Source organism: Ranitomeya variabilis, chromosome 2 (assembly GCF_051348905.1).
Source record: "Ranitomeya variabilis isolate aRanVar5 chromosome 2, aRanVar5.hap1, whole genome shotgun sequence".
Lineage (NCBI taxonomy): Eukaryota > Metazoa > Chordata > Amphibia > Anura > Dendrobatidae > Ranitomeya > Ranitomeya variabilis.
This window is the reverse complement of record NC_135233.1, coordinates 3,799,331-3,815,685: the sequence shown is the minus strand read 5'-3', so window position 1 is coordinate 3,815,685 and position 16,355 is coordinate 3,799,331. Positions and strand designations below refer to the sequence as shown.

Sequence of the window (16,355 nt, the reverse complement as noted above, 5' to 3'; positions counted from 1 at the left end):
TCTCACCATCATTGGTGGCTGTTCCTCAGCTCATAAGAGCCCGCTTCTTACCATCATTGGTGGCTCATCCTCAGCTCATAAGAGCCCGCTTCTCACCATCATTGGTGGCTGATCCTCAGCTCATAAGAGCCCGCTTCTCACCATTATTGGTGACTGTTCCTCAGCTCATAAGAGCCCGCTTCTCACCATCATTGGTGGCTGTTCCTCAGCTCATAAGAGCCCGCTTCTCACCATCATTGGTGGCTGTTCCCAAGCTCATAAGAGCCCGCTTCTCACCATCATTGGTGGCTGATCCTCAGCTCATAAGAGCCCGCTTCTCACCATCATTGGTGGCTGTTCCTCAGCTCATAAGAGCCCGCTTCTCACCATCACTGGTGGCTGTTCCTCAGCTCTTAAGAGCCCGCTTCTCACCATCATTGGTGGCTCATCCTCAGCTCATAAGAGCCCGCTTCTCACCATCATTGGTGACTGTTCCTCAGCTCATAAGAGCCCGCTTCTCACCATCATTGGTGGCTGTTCTTGTTGGCTGTTCCTCAGCTCATAAGAGCCCGCTTCTCACCATCATTGGTGACTGTTCCTCAGCTCATAAGAGCCAGCTTCTCACCGTCGTTGGTGGCTGAGGCTCATAAGATCCCGCTTCTCACCATCATTGGTGGCTGATCCTCAGCTCATAAGAGCCCGCTTCTCACCATCATTGGTGACTGTTCCTCAGCTCATAAGAGCCCGCTTCTCACCATCATTGGTGGCTGTTTCCAAGCTCATAAGAGCCCGCTTCTCACCATCATTGGTGGCTGACCCTCAGCTCATAAGAGCCCGCTGCTCACAATCACTGGTTGCTGTTCCTTTTCTCACCAGAGTCACTTCTCTCCTTCATTGTTGAATTCTATTCAGTCTTCAGCACCCGTTTCTCTTCATCATTTGTACTGATTTCCTGTCAGAGTCGCTTCTTTCCCTCATCGATGACTGTTCCGCACACTCAGAGACACCTCTCTCCCTCATGGGTTCCTTCCCTCATCAAAGCCGCTTCTCTCCCTTCCTGGCAGCTACTGCTTATCTGGTCTTCTTAACCAGCAAAAATTACTAGGCGAACAAATGATTTGGGATGAGCCTTTTATTTCATGTTTCAGTTTCGCTTTGTGCTGGACCCCTGCACAGTAGCATTCAGTCGTCTATGATAGGTGATGACAGCATATTTTTCAGGCTTGGTCTATTCACATCATAGATTAGCTACCATATGACCAGACCTGTGCGCCAATCTACACATGGAGCCATGGGCCAAACTCCATGGGGAGACTGAAAACACAACATACAGCCGGTTGCTGTGTGTGACCACGTACAGCAGTCTCTAGGTGTTGTGTCTAAGGACAAATACGTCCTGGATCAGCATTTGTAAAATTCAGTACTTCCTTCCTAAGACATAGTGAGCCGCTATCACTGCATATAAACCACACGCTGCGCTTTGGACCAAATATGGACCAGCAGCACTTCCATGGATTCAGGACCAAAAGCACTGTGCCAGGGTTTGGGGGCTGAAGTCCGGGGATGGTCTCAAGCAGATCAAGTATAGAAAGTCCCAGCTGTGGTTTCACTTTTTCAACCTGCAGAAGTATGACAGCAGCCTCTACCCAGAGGGAGAACGTGAGCCCCGACGGCTTCCCTGGAACATATGAAACATCTCCAGCCATGAAGAATTCTGATGAGTGTCTTTCATGCAAGGCCAAAATGGGGGTTACCCCTTGGCCCCTACATCCTGGGGTGATGAAGCTGTGTGGATGACATGTGAAGTATAAAAAGTTTGTGAAAGATGGATGAATCTTCCTAACTGTGGTCTCTGCTGCCAGACGAGGCTGGAGCATCTCCTTGTGATAATTTGGTGGATCCCACTTTCTCAATGTCCTGGGGGGCAGAATGATGACAGAGTCTCAATCACAGAGGGTCAGAGGGTCTCCTTGCTGCTGGTCAAATATTCCTCTGCTCTCTTATGAGATTCCAGTGCTCGGATTGTGTAAATATCCTGCGGAAGTTCAGACTTCTTGCTGAGGAGCATCTGCTCCTGCGGAGACGCACGTGGCACCTGAAGAAGAACAGAAAGACAAAAGGCAATCAAAAGCGAGCTCCAGTAACATCTGAACAAGGAGCGATGCCTGGCTCTGTGCACATTACAGCTCAGCCTTCTACCCAAGGTTTACGGGTCTAGTGGCCCATGTCATCAATAGACTCCCATATTAATAAAAAACACAAATGAAACGTAGAGATCACAATAAATGAGAGCATGCTCACAGCAATTAGGGTGCATATAGGGCTCCATGTACATGGGGGGTGCAAGTTTGGGGCGTCCACCATACGGACATGAGCCATGCTGGTAAGAAGGCAGAAAGGGGGGAAAAGTCATTTTATTATTAGAAGCCTGTGAGTCCTAGCAAAACTCTGCCACAAGTCTTCAAGACGCAAAGGACTATACAGTATAAAGAAGAGATAAAGCAGAGGAAGAACCTGGAGAAGAGAAGAAAAGAAGAAGATCCAGACGATGGTGAGAAAGGAGAAATGGAATTCTACAGCGGAAAAGCCGACTCCAACCCTCACCAGTGACGATCAGCTGCAGCACTAGCCTATACCAGTCCTCACCAGTGACGATCAGCTGCTGCACTAGCCTGTACCACCGTCCTCACCAGTGACAATCAGCTGCAGCACTAGCCTATACCAGTCCTCACCAGTGACGATCAGCTGCTGCACTAGCCTGTACCACCGTCCTCACCAGTGACGATCAGCTGCAGCACTAGCCTATACCAGTCCTCACCAGTGACGATCAGCTGCTGCACTAGCCTATACCACCGTCCTCACCAGTGACGATCAGCTGCAGCACTAGCCTATACCAGTCCTCACCAGTGACGATCAGCTGCTGCACTAGCCTATACCACCGTCCTCACCAGTGACGATCAGCTGCTGCAATAGTCTATACCACCGTCCTCACCAGTGACGATCAGCTGCTGCACTAGCCTAAACCACCGTCCTCACCAGTGACGATCAGCTGCTGCAATAGTCTATACCACCGTCCTCACCAGTGACGATCAGCTGCAGCACTAGCCTATACCATCGTCCTCACCAGTGACGATCAGCTGCAGCACTAGCCTATATCACCGTCCTCACCAGTGACAATCAGCTGCTGCACTAGCCCATACCACCGTCCTCACCAGTGACGATCAGCTGCAGCACTAGCCCATACCACCGTCCTCACCAGTGACGATCAGCTGCTGCACTAGCCCATACCACCGTCCTCACCAGTGACGATCAGCTGCAGCACTAGTCTATACCACCGTCCTCACCAGTGACGATCAGCTGCAGCACTAGCCCATACCACCGTCCTCACCAGTGACAATCAGCTGCTGCACTAGCCCATACCACCGTCCTCACCAGTGACGATCAGCTGCAGCACTAGTCTATACCACCGTCCTCACCAGTGACGATCAGCTTCAGCACTAGCCTATACCACCGTCCTCACCAGTGACGATCAGCTGCAGCACTAGCCTAAACCACCCTCCTCACCAGTGACGATCAGCTGCAGCACTAGCCTAAACCACCGTCCTCACCAGTGATGATCAGCTGCAGCGCTAGCCTAAACCACCGTCCTCAACAGTGACGATCAGCTGCTGCTGCAATAGTCTATACCACCGTCCTCACCAGTGACGATCAGCTGCAGCGCTAGCCTAAACCACCGTCCTCAACAGTGACGATCAGCTGCTGCTGCAATAGTCTATACCACCGTCCTCACCAGTGACGATCAGCTGCTGCACTAGCCTAAACCACCGTCCTCACCAGTGATGATCAGCTGCAGCACTAGCCTAAACCACCCTCCTCACCAGTGACGATCAGCTGCAGCACTAGCCTAAACCACCGTCCTCACCAGTGATGATCAGCTGCAGCGCTAGCCTAAACCACCGTCCTCAACAGTGACGATCAGCTGCTGCTGCAATAGTCTATACCACCGTCCTCACCAGTGACGATCAGCTCCAGCGCTAGCCTAAACCACCGTCCTCAACAGTGACGATCAGCTGCTGCTGCAATAGTCTATACCACCGTCCTCACCAGTGATGATCAGCTGCAGCGCTAGCCTAAACCACCGTCCTCAACAGTGACGATCAGCTGCTGCTGCAATAGTCTATACCACCGTCCTCACCAGTGACGATCAGCTGCTGCACTAGCCTAAACCACCGTCCTCACCAGTGACGATCAGCTGCAGCACTAGCCTAAACCACCCTCCTCACCAGTGACGATCAGCTGCAGCACTAGCCTAAACCACCGTCCTCACCAGTGATGATCAGCTGCAGCGCTAGCCTAAACCACCGTCCTCAACAGTGACGATCAGCTGCTGCTGCAATAGTCTATACCACCGTCCTCACCAGTGACTATCAGCTGCTGCACTAGCCTAAACCACCGTCCTCACCAGTGACGATCAGCTGCTGCAATAGTCTATACCACCGTCCTCACCAGTGACGATCAGCTGCAGCACTAGCCTAACCCACCGTCCTCACCATCACACTGTGCACATTGCCAGGGGCCGGAATAAAATAGTGATGCCAACCTGAGTCTGGGTGATGGCACAGCCACCCCTCCCCCACACCAGTGTGTGCCTGGGATTGTGCAGTCATCCAGTCTGGTAAGAATTGGAGAAGAGACGGAGGCAGAAATCTCCATCCAGACAAGTGGGGACCGGGGCGAGGACTCCTGCAGGTGACGGATGCCGCTCCGTGACCTCGGACGCTCCCTCCCTGCGCATCACGGACTGCCAGCATTTCTGGTACAGGTCGCCCCATAGACCTAGGGCACTGCTCAGACTGGGGCGAGTGACCCGTCCTTCACATGACTGACCACTTACCCTACGTGGAGAGAAGCCATCAGCACAAAGCTCACTCTGTACATCGGGGGTTTTCTACTTGGAAGAAAATATTGTCACATGGAAAAAAGTTGGAAAAAATGAAAAAGAAGAATCTTGCAATTTTCACACTGGACTCTGGGGCATTGCGAGATTTATACTTCCAAAAACACTTTACAGCAAGATGCCCGATCATCACAGACAGGATTACAATGAGAGGCGACACCTCTGTATACAGCTGATGACACAGGACCCACCAATCACAAGAGCTGATGACACAGCTCACTTCCTCCTCCTATACAATGACTGATCCACCACTCAAAACAGGGGATGTGACAGCTCACCTCCTCCTCCTATACTATGACTGATCCACCACTCACAATACAGGATGTGACAGCTCACCTCCTCCTCCTCCTATACTATGACTGATCCACCACTCACAATACAGGATGTGACAGCTCACCTCCTCCTCCTATGCAATGACTGATCCACCACTCACAATACAGGACGTGACAGCTCACCTCCTCCTCCTCATATATAATGACTGATCCACCACTCACAATACAGGATGTGACAGCTCACCTCCTCCTCCTATACAATGACTGATCCACCACTCACAATACAGGATGTGACAGCTCACCTCCTCCTCCTCATATATAATGACTGATCCACCACTCACAATACAGGATGTGACAGCTCACCTCCTCCTCCTATACAATGACTGATCCCCCACTCACAATAGAGGATGTGACAGCTCACCTCCTCCTATATAATGACTGATCCACCACTCACAATAGAGGATGTGACAGCTCACCTCCTCCTATATAATGACTGATCCACCACTCACAATACAGGACGTGACAGCTCACCTCCTCCTCCTCATATATAATGACTGATCCACCACTCACAATACAGGATGTGACAGCTCACCTCCTCCTCCTCCTATACTATGACTGATCCACCACTCACAATACAGGATGTGACAGCTCACCTCCTCCTCCTATGCAATGACTGATCCACCACTCATAATACAGGACGTGACAGCTCACCTCCTCCTCCTCATATATAATGACTGATCCACCACTCACAATACAGGATGTGACAGCTCACCTCCTCCTCCTATGCAATGTCTGATCCACCACTCACAATAGAGGAGGTGACAGCTCACCTCCTCCTCCTATACAATGTCTGATCCACCACTCACAATACAGGATGTGACAGCTCACCTCCTCCTCCTATATAATGACTGATCCACCACTCACAATACAGGATGTGACAGCTCACCTCCTCCCCTCCTATATAATGACTGATCCACCACTCACAATACAGGACGTGACAGCTCACCTCCTCCTCCTATATAATGACTGATCCACCACTCACAATACAGGACGTGACAGCTCACCTCCTCCTCCTCCTATATAATGACTGATCCACCACTCACAATACAGGACGTGACAGCTCACCTCCTCCTCCTCCTATATAATGACTGATCCACCATTCACAATACAGGATGTGACAGCTCACCTCCTCCTCCTATATAATGACTGATCCACCACTCACAATAGAGGAGGTGACAGCTCACCTCCTCCTCCTATACAATGTCTGATCCACCACTCACAATACAGGATGTGACAGCTCACCTCCTCCTCCTATGCAATGTCTGATCCACCACTCACAATACAGGACGTGACAGCTCACCTCCTCCTCCTATATAATGACTGATCCACCACTCACAATACAGGACGTGACAGCTCACCTCCTCCTCCTATATAATGACTGATCCACCACTCACAATACAGGACGTGACAGCTCACCTCCTCCTCCTATACTATGACTGATCCACCACTCACAATACAGGATGTGACAGCTCACCTCCTCCTCCTATACTATGACTGATCCACCACTCACAATACAGGATGTGACAGCTCACCTCCTCCTCCTATGCAATGACTGATCCACCACTCACAATACAGGACGTGACAGCTCACCTCCTCCTCCTCATATATAATGACTGATCCACCACTCACAATACAGGATGTGACAGCTCACCTCCTGCTCCTATACTATGACTGATCCACCACTCACAATACAGGATGTGACAGCTCACCTCCTCCTCCTATGCAATGACTGATCCACCACTCACAATACAGGATGTGACAGCTCACCTCCTCCTCCTCATATATAATGACTGATCCACCACTCACAATACAGGATGTGACAGCTCACCTCCTCCTCCTATACAATGACTGATCCACCACTCACAATACAGGACGTGACAGCTCACCTCCTCCTCCTATACAATGACTGATCCACCACTCACAATACAGGACGTGACAGCTCACCTCCTCCTCCTCCTATATAATGACTGATCCACCACTCACAATACAGGATGTGACAGCTCACCTCCTCCTCCTCATATATAATGACTGATCCACCACTCACAATACAGGATGTGACAGCTCACCTCCTCCTCCTATACAATGACTGATCCCCCACTCACAATAGAGGATGTGACAGCTCACCTCCTCCTATATAATGACTGATCCACCACTCACAATAGAGGATGTGACAGCTCACCTCCTCCTATATAATGACTGATCCACCACTCACAATAGAGGATGTGACAGCTCACCTCCTCCTATGCAATGACTGATCCCCCACTCACAATAGAGGATGTGACAGCTCACCTCCTCCTCCTATATAATGACTGATCCACCACTCACAATACAGGATGTGACAGCTCACCTCCTCCTATATAATGACTGATCCACCACTCACAATACAGGACGTGACAGCTCACCTCCTCCTCCTCATATATAATGACTGATCCACCACTCACAATACAGGACGTGACAGCTCACCTCCTCCCCTCCTATATAATGACTGATCCACCACTCACAATACAGGACGTGACAGCTCACCTCCTCCTCCTATATAATGACTGATCCACCACTCACAATACAGGACGTGACAGCTCACCTCCTCCTCCTCCTATATAATGACTGATCCACCACTCACAATACAGGACGTGACAGCTCACCTCCTCCTCCTCCTATATAATGACTGATCCACCATTCACAATACAGGATGTGACAGCTCACCTCCTCCTCCTATATAATGACTGATCCACCACTCACAATAGAGGAGGTGACAGCTCACCTCCTCCTATACAATGACTGATCCACCACTCACAATAGAGGAGGTGACAGCTCACCTCCTCCTCCTATACAATGTCTGATCCACCACTCACAATACAGGATGTGACAGCTCACCTCCTCCTCCTATGCAATGTCTGATCCACCACTCACAATACAGGACGTGACAGCTCACCTCCTCCTCCTATATAATGACTGATCCACCACTCACAATACAGGACGTGACAGCTCACCTCCTCCTCCTATATAATGACTGATCCACCACTCACAATACAGGACGTGACAGCTCACCTCCTCCTCCTCCTATATAATGACTGATCCACCATTCACAATACAGGACGTGACAGCTCACCTCCTCCTCCTCCTATACAATGACTGATCCACCACTCACAATAGAGGAGGTGACAGCTCACCTCCTCCTCCTATACAATGTCTGATCCACCACTCACAATACAGGATGTGACAGCTCACCTCCTCCTCCTCATATATAATGACTGATCCACCACTCACAATACAGGACGTGACAGCTCACCTCCTCCTCCTCCTATATAATGACTGATCCACCACTCACAATACAGGACGTGACAGCTCACCTCCTCCTCCTCCTATATAATGACTGATCCACCATTCACAATACAGGATGTGACAGCTCACCTCCTCCTCCTCCTATACAATGACTGATCCACCACTCACAATAGAGGAGGTGACAGCTCACCTCCTCCTCCTATACAATGTCTGATCCACCACTCACAATACAGGATGTGACAGCTCACCTCCTCCTCCTCCTATATAATGACTGATCCACCACTCACAATACAGGATGTGACAGCTCACCTCCTCCTCCTCCTATATAATGACTGATCCACCACTCACAATACAGGATGTGACAGCTCACCTCCTCCTCCTCATATATAATGACTGATCCACCACTCACAATACAGGACGTGACAGCTCACCTCCTCCTCCTATACTATGACTGATCCACCACTCACAATACAGGATGTGACAGCTCACCTCCTCCTCCTCCTCCTCATATACAATGTCTGATCCACCACTCACAATACAGGATGTGACAGCTCACCTCCTCCTCCTCCTCCTCATATACAATGTCTGATCCACCACTCACAATACAGGATGTGACAGCTCACCTCCTCCTCCTCCTCCTCATATACAATGTCTGATCCACCACTCACAATACAGGATGTGACAGCTCACCTCCTCCTCCTCCTCCTCATATACAATGTCTGATCCACCACTCACAATACAGGATGTGACAGCTCACCTTCTCCTCCTCATCCAGTGTGAATTTTGCAGGATTTTTATTTTATGATTGTGATCACTGTCAAGAATTTGTTAAAAAAAAATATATATATATCAATGTAACAGAGACCAGATGTAACAAAGTCATCTTCTAATGAACCCTTCTTTTTGAGACTGGGGGTTGTCAGGAGATGTCTTCCTGGTGGGTCCCAGCTCTGGTGATGGCCGTGTGGTCAGGGAAATGGTTATGAGTGGGCACAATGACAGTGGGTAGAGGCCCATGAGGGGAGGGGAGGCCATTCGTCACCTGCATGGCCTCAGTCTCCATTGTCTTCTTTAGGATCTGAATGTCCTCTGCGGTTGGGGTGTCTGTCTCCATGGAGCAGATCAGGCTGAGAGCAGGAGGAGAATTAAACATGGTGTACTGAGGAAGGCGGCGGAGAGAAAGAGAGAAATGTGTGAGACTGCGGCAGAGCGACACGTCGCCACAAGAGCTGCGCTCCCTACAGGCCTACCTGTGGATTTAGCCGCGCCATTTCCTCTATCCGGTTCCACATCTCTGCTCGCTCTCGTCCTCTAATCTTCCCCCTAGAGAAGGAGACAGCAGAGGTCTGTGCACATCCCTGGCATGGCAGCATCTCCCACTTCCCAAAGACAGGACGACGAATAACCAGAGCTACCCGTCACACAACACAAAGTCGCCAACCTCTGCTTCTCGGCCTTGTACTGCTGCGTGCAGTCATCAAAGAGCTTCTGGTTCATCTCCATGAAGAGCTTCAGAGCGTTGTAGATCAGTCCATGTATCGTCCTGCAAGAGGAAATATGTCATATGGCATGGCTAAGCAGTGCAACCAGCACCACCACCCTGACAAAGGACGAACCGGCGGCCCACCGATCCCAGCACAGGATGAAACGGCGGCCCACCGATCCCAGCACAGGACAAACCGGCGGCCCACAGATCCCAGCAAAGGACGAACCGGCGGCCCACCGATCCCAGCAAAGGACGAAACGGCGGCCCACCGATGCCAGCAAAGGACGAACCGGCGGCCCACCGATCCCAGCAAAGGACGAGCCGGCGGCCCACCGATCCCAGCAAAGGACGAACCGGCGGCCCACCGATCCCAGCAAAGGACGAACCGGCGGCCCACCGATCCCAGCACAGGATGAACCGGCGGCCCACCGATCCCATCAAAGGATGAAACGGCGGCCCACCGATCCCAGCAAAGGACGAAACGGCGGCCCACCGATCCCAGCAAAGGACGAACCGGCGGCCCACCGATCCCAGCAAAGGACGAACCGGCGGCCCACCGATCCCAGCACAGGATGAACCAGCGGCCCACCGATCCCGTCAAAGGATGAAACGGCGGCCCACCGATCCCAGCAAAGGATGAAACGGCGGCCCACCGATCCCAGCAAAGGATGAAACGGCGGCCCACCGATCCCAGCAAAGGACGAACCGGCAGCCCACCGATCCCAGCAAAGGATGAAACAGCGGCCCACCGATCCCAGCAAAGGACGAACCGGCGGCCCACCGATCCCAGCAAAGGACGAACCGGCGGCCCACCGATCCCAGCAAAGGATGAAACGGCGGCACACCGATCCCAGCAAAGGATGAAACGGCGGCCCACCGATCCCAGCAAAGGATGAAACGACGGCCCATCGATCCCAGCAAAGGATGAACCGGCATCCCAGCACAGGATGAACCAGCGGCCCACCGATCCCAGCAAAGGATGAACCGGCGGCCCACCGATCCCAGCAAAGGATGAACTGGCGGCCCACCGATCCCAGCAAAGGATGAAACGGCGGCCCACCGATCCCAGCAAAGGACGAACCGGCGGCCCACCGATCCCAGCAAAGGACGAACCAGCGGCCCACCGATCCCAGCAAAGGACGAACCGGCATCCCAGCAAAGGATGAATCGGCGGCCCACCGATCCCAGCAAAGGATGAATCGGCGGCCCACCGATCCCAGCAAAGGATGAAACGACGGCCCATCGATCCCAGCAAAGGATGAACCGGCATCCCAGCACAGGATGAACCAGCGGCCCACCGATCCCAGCAAAGGATGAACTGGCGGCCCACCGATCCCAGCAAAGGATGAAACGGCGGCCCACCGATCCCAGCAAAGGATGAAACGGCGGCCCACCGATCCCAGCAAAGGACGAACCGGCGGCCCACCGATCCCAGCAAAGGACGAACCAGCGGCCCACCGATCCCAGCAAAGGACGAACCGGCATCCCAGCAAAGGATGAATCGGCGGCCCACCGATCCCAGCAAAGGATGAATCGGCGGCCCACCGATCCCAGCAAAGGACGAAGTGGTGGCCCATCGATCCCAGCAAAGGACGAAGTGGTGGCCCACCGATCCCAGCAAAGGACGAACCTGCATCCCAGCACAGGATGAACCGGCGGCCCACCGATCCCAGCAAAGGATGAACCGGCGGCCCACCGATCCCAGCAAAGGATGAACCGGCGGCCCACCGATCCCAGCAAAGGATGAAACTGCGGCCCACCGATCCCAGCAAAGGACGAACCGGCGGCCCACCGATCCCAGCAAAGGACGAACCAGCGGCCCACCGATCCCAGCAAAGGACGAACCGGCATCCCAGCAAAGGATGAATCGGCGGCCCACCGATCCCAGCAAAGGATGAATCGGCGGCCCACCGATCCCAGCAAAGGACGAAGTGGTGGCCCATCGATCCCAGCAAAGGACGAAGTGGTGGCCCACCGATCCCAGCAAAGGACGAACCTGCATCCCAGCACAGGATGAACCGGCGGCCCACCGATCCCAGCAAAGGATGAACCGGCGGCCCACCGATCCCAGCAAAGGATGAACCGGCGGCCCACCGATCCCAGCAAAGGATGAAACTGCGGCCCACCGATCCCAGCAAAGGACGAACCGGCGGCCCACCGATCCCAGCAAAGGACGAACCAGCGGCCCACCGATCTCAGCAAAGGACGAACCGGCATCCCAGCAAAGGATGAATCGGCGGCCCACCGATCCCAGCAAAGGATGAATCGGCGGCCCACCGATCCCAGCAAAGGATGAATCGGCGGCCCACCGATCCCAGCAAAGGACGAAGTGGTGGCCCACCGATCCCAGCAAAGGACGAACCGGCAGCCGACACTGAACTTATGATAGTGGATAAGAGACTTTCCCAGAGCTGCTCACAAGCCACTTACTTATTCCAGTGGTTCTTGGAGTTGCGGTAGAGTGATGGGAACATGATCGGCAGAATCTGAGCCGCATTGTCACTCATCAGGCTCAGGATATATTCATTATTCCAGTAGTAAAGCGCTCGCTCAGCCACCTGCAGCACAGAAACCAATACAAGCATGGTGAAGAGAGAGGATCTGCAAAATCTTCACGGAAACAGTCAGCATGCAGCATTCATGGTCTACAGTATGAATCCAGCACTTGTGATTAGAACGAAACCCAAACGTTGGTACAATGTGATGGAGCAGAACCTATAAAACACCAAGGAAAGATTGGTGAAATGTGCGGCAGTTTGTCCTAACACTGGATTTATACTTAGGTCACACATCACCGTCCAATCACAGACTGAGCCGCTACATGCGGCGTGACATCACCATCCAATCACACACTGAGCCGCTACATGCGGAGTGTGACATCACCGTCCAATCACAGACTGAGCCGCTACATGCGGCGTGACATCACCATCCAATCACACACTGAGCCGCTACATGCGGAGTGTGACATCACCGTCCAATCACAGACTGAGCCGCTACATCCGCAGTGTGACATCACCGTCCAATCACAGACTGAGCCGCTACATGCGGAGTGTGACATCACCGTCCAATCACAGACTGAGCCGCTACATACGCAGTGTGACATCACCATCCAATCACAGACTGAGCCGCTACATACGCAGTGTGACATCACCGTCCAATCACAGACTGAGCCGCTACATCCGCAGTGTGACATCACCGTCCAATCACAGACTGAGCCGCTACATACGCAGTGTGACATCACCGTCCAATCACAGACTGAGCTGCTACATACACTGTGTGACATCACCGTCCAATCACAGACTGAGCCGCTACATACGCAGTGTGACATCACCGTCCAATCACAGACTGAGCCGCTACATACGCAGTGTGACATCACCGTCCAATCACAGACTGAGCCGCTACATCCGCAGTGTGACATCACCGTCCAATCACAGACTGAGCCGCTACATACGCAGTGTGACATCACCGTCCAATCACAGACTGAGCCGCTACATACGCAGTGTGACATCACCGTCCAATCACAGACTGAGCTGCTACATGCGGAGTGTGACATCACCATCCAATCACAGACTGAGCCGCTACATGCGGAGTGTGACATCACCGTCCAATCACAGACTGAGCCGCTACATACGCAGTGTGACATCACCGTCCAATCACAGACTGAGCCGCTACATACGCAGTGTGACATCACCGTCCAATCACAGACCGAGCCGCTACATCATACACTGTGTGACATCACCATCCAATCACAGACTGAGCCGCTACATACGCAGTGTGACATCACCGTCCAATCACAGACTGAGCCGCTACATACGCAGTGTGACATCACCGTCCAATCACAGACTGAGCCGCTACATACGCAGTGTGACATCACCGTCCAATCACAGACTGAGCCGCTACATCCGCAGTGTGACATCACCGTCCAATCACAGACTGAGCCGCTACATACGCAGTGTGACATCACCGTCCAATCACAGACTGAGCCGCTACATACGCAGTGTGACATCACCGTCCAATCACAGACTGAGCCGCTACATACGCAGTGTGACATCACCATCCAATCACAGACTGAGCCGCTACATCCGCAGTGTGACATCACCATCCAATCACAGACTGAGCCGCTACATCCGCAGTGTGACATCACCATCCAATCACAGACTGAGCCGCTACATCGGCAGTGTGACATCACCATCCAATCACAGACTGAGCCGCTACATACGCAGTGTGACATGACCGTCCAATCACAGACTGAGCCGCTACATACGCAGTGTGACATCACCATCCAATCACAGACTGAGCCGCTACATACGCAGTGTGACATCACCGTCCAATCACAGACTAAGCCGCTACATGCGGAGTGTGACATCACCGTCCAATCACAGACTGAGCCGCTACATACGCAGTGTGACATCACCATCCAATCACAGACTGAGCCGCTACATACGCAGTGTGACATCACCGTCCAATCAGACTGATCCGCTACATACGCAGTGTGACATCACCATCCAATCACAGACTGAGCCGCTACATACGCAGTGTGACATCACCGTCCAATCACAAACTGAGCCGCTACATGCGGAGTGTGACATCACCGTCCAATCACAGACTGAGCCGCTACATCCGCAGTGTGACATCACCATCCAATCACAGACTGAGCCGCTACATACGCAGTGTGACATCACCATCCAATCACAGACTGAGCCGCTACATACGCAGTGTGACATCACCGTCCAATCACAGACTGAGCCGCTACATACGCAGTGTGACATCACCGTCCAATCACAGACTGAGCCGCTACATCCGCAGTGTGACATCACCATCCAATCACAGACTGAGCCGCTACATCCGCAGTGTGACATCACCGTCCAATCACAAACTGAGCCGCTACATGCGGAGTGTGACATCACCGTCCAATCACAGACTGAGACGCTACATACGCAGTGTGACATCACCGTCCAATCACAAACTGAGCCGCTACATGCGGAGTGTGACATCACCGTCCAATCACAGACTGAGACGCTACATACGCAGTGTGACATCACCGTCCAATCACAAACTGAGCCGCTACATGCGGAGTGTGACATCACCGTCCAATCACAGACTGAGCCGCTACATACGCAGTGTGACATCACCGTCCAATCACAAACTGAGCCGCTACATCCGCAGTGTGACATCACCATCCAATCACAGACTGAGCCGCTACATCCGCAGTGTGACATCACCATCCAATCACAGACTGAGCCGCTACATACGCAGTGTGACATCACCATCCAATCACAGACTGAGCCGCTACATACGCAGTGTGACATCACCGTCCAATCACAGACTGAGCCGCTACATCATACACTGTGTGACATCACCGTCCAATCACAAACTGAGCCGCTACATACGCAGTGTGACATCACCGTCCAATCACAGACTGAGCCGCTACATACGCAGTGTGACATCACCATCCAATCACAGACTGAGCCGCTACATCCGCAGTGTGACATCACCATCCAATCACAAACTGAGCAGCTACATACGCAGTGTGACATCACCGTCCAATCACAGTGAGAAGCTACATACGCAGTGTGACATCACCATCCAATCACAGACTGAGCCGCTACATACGCAGTGTGACATCACCGTCCAATCACAGACTGAGCCGCTACATACGCAGTGTGACATCACCGTCCAATCACAGACTGAGCCGCTACATCCGCAGTGTGACATCACCGTCCAATCACAGACTGAGCCGCTACATACGCAGTGTGACATCACCGTCCAATCACAGACTGAGCCGCTACATACGCAGTGTGACATCACCGTCCAATCACAGACTGAGCCGCTACATACGCAGTGTGACATCACCATCCAATCACAGACTGAGCCGCTACATCCGCAGTGTGACATCACCATCCAATCACAGACTGAGCCGCTACATCCGCAGTGTGACATCACCATCCAATCACAGACTGAGCCGCTACATCGGCAGTGTGACATCACCATCCAATCACAGACTGAGCCGCTACATACGCAGTGTGACATGACCGTCCAATCACAGACTGAGCCGCTACATACGCAGTGTGACATCACCATCCAATCACAGACTGAGCCGCTACATACGCAGTGTGACATCACCGTCCAATCACAGACTAAGCCGCTACATGCGGAGTGTGACATCACCGTCCAATCACAGACTGAGCCGCTACATACGCAGTGTGACATCACCATCCAATCACAGACTGAGCCGCTACATACGCAGTGTGACATCACCGTCCAATCAGACTGATCCGCTACATACGCAGTGTGACATCACCATCCAATCACAGACTGA

At 52.5% G+C, this 16,355-nt stretch overlaps 1 protein-coding gene across 2 annotated transcripts in view; it reads right to left on the bottom strand.

Moving 5' to 3' along the window:
* Nucleotides 1–1,096: 1,096 nt before the first annotated feature.
* The window catches only part of PPP2R5D (protein phosphatase 2 regulatory subunit B'delta), a 56,858-nt gene continuing 41,599 nt past the window's right edge, over nucleotides 1,097–16,355 (bottom strand). The window contains exons 12-16 of one of the 2 annotated variants that reach the window (XM_077281871.1): nucleotides 12,467–12,594; nucleotides 9,992–10,093; nucleotides 9,801–9,873; nucleotides 9,593–9,709; nucleotides 1,097–2,074 (exon numbers count right to left, since the gene is read on the bottom strand). In XM_077281871.1, the coding sequence (XP_077137986.1) occupies nucleotides 1,937–2,074; nucleotides 9,593–9,709; nucleotides 9,801–9,873; nucleotides 9,992–10,093; nucleotides 12,467–12,594 (558 nt within the window). In that variant the 3' untranslated portion in view covers nucleotides 1,097–1,936. The remainder of the gene's footprint in view (nucleotides 2,075–9,592; nucleotides 9,710–9,800; nucleotides 9,874–9,991; nucleotides 10,094–12,466; nucleotides 12,595–16,355) is intronic. The other variant, XM_077281872.1, reaches the window with a different exon arrangement.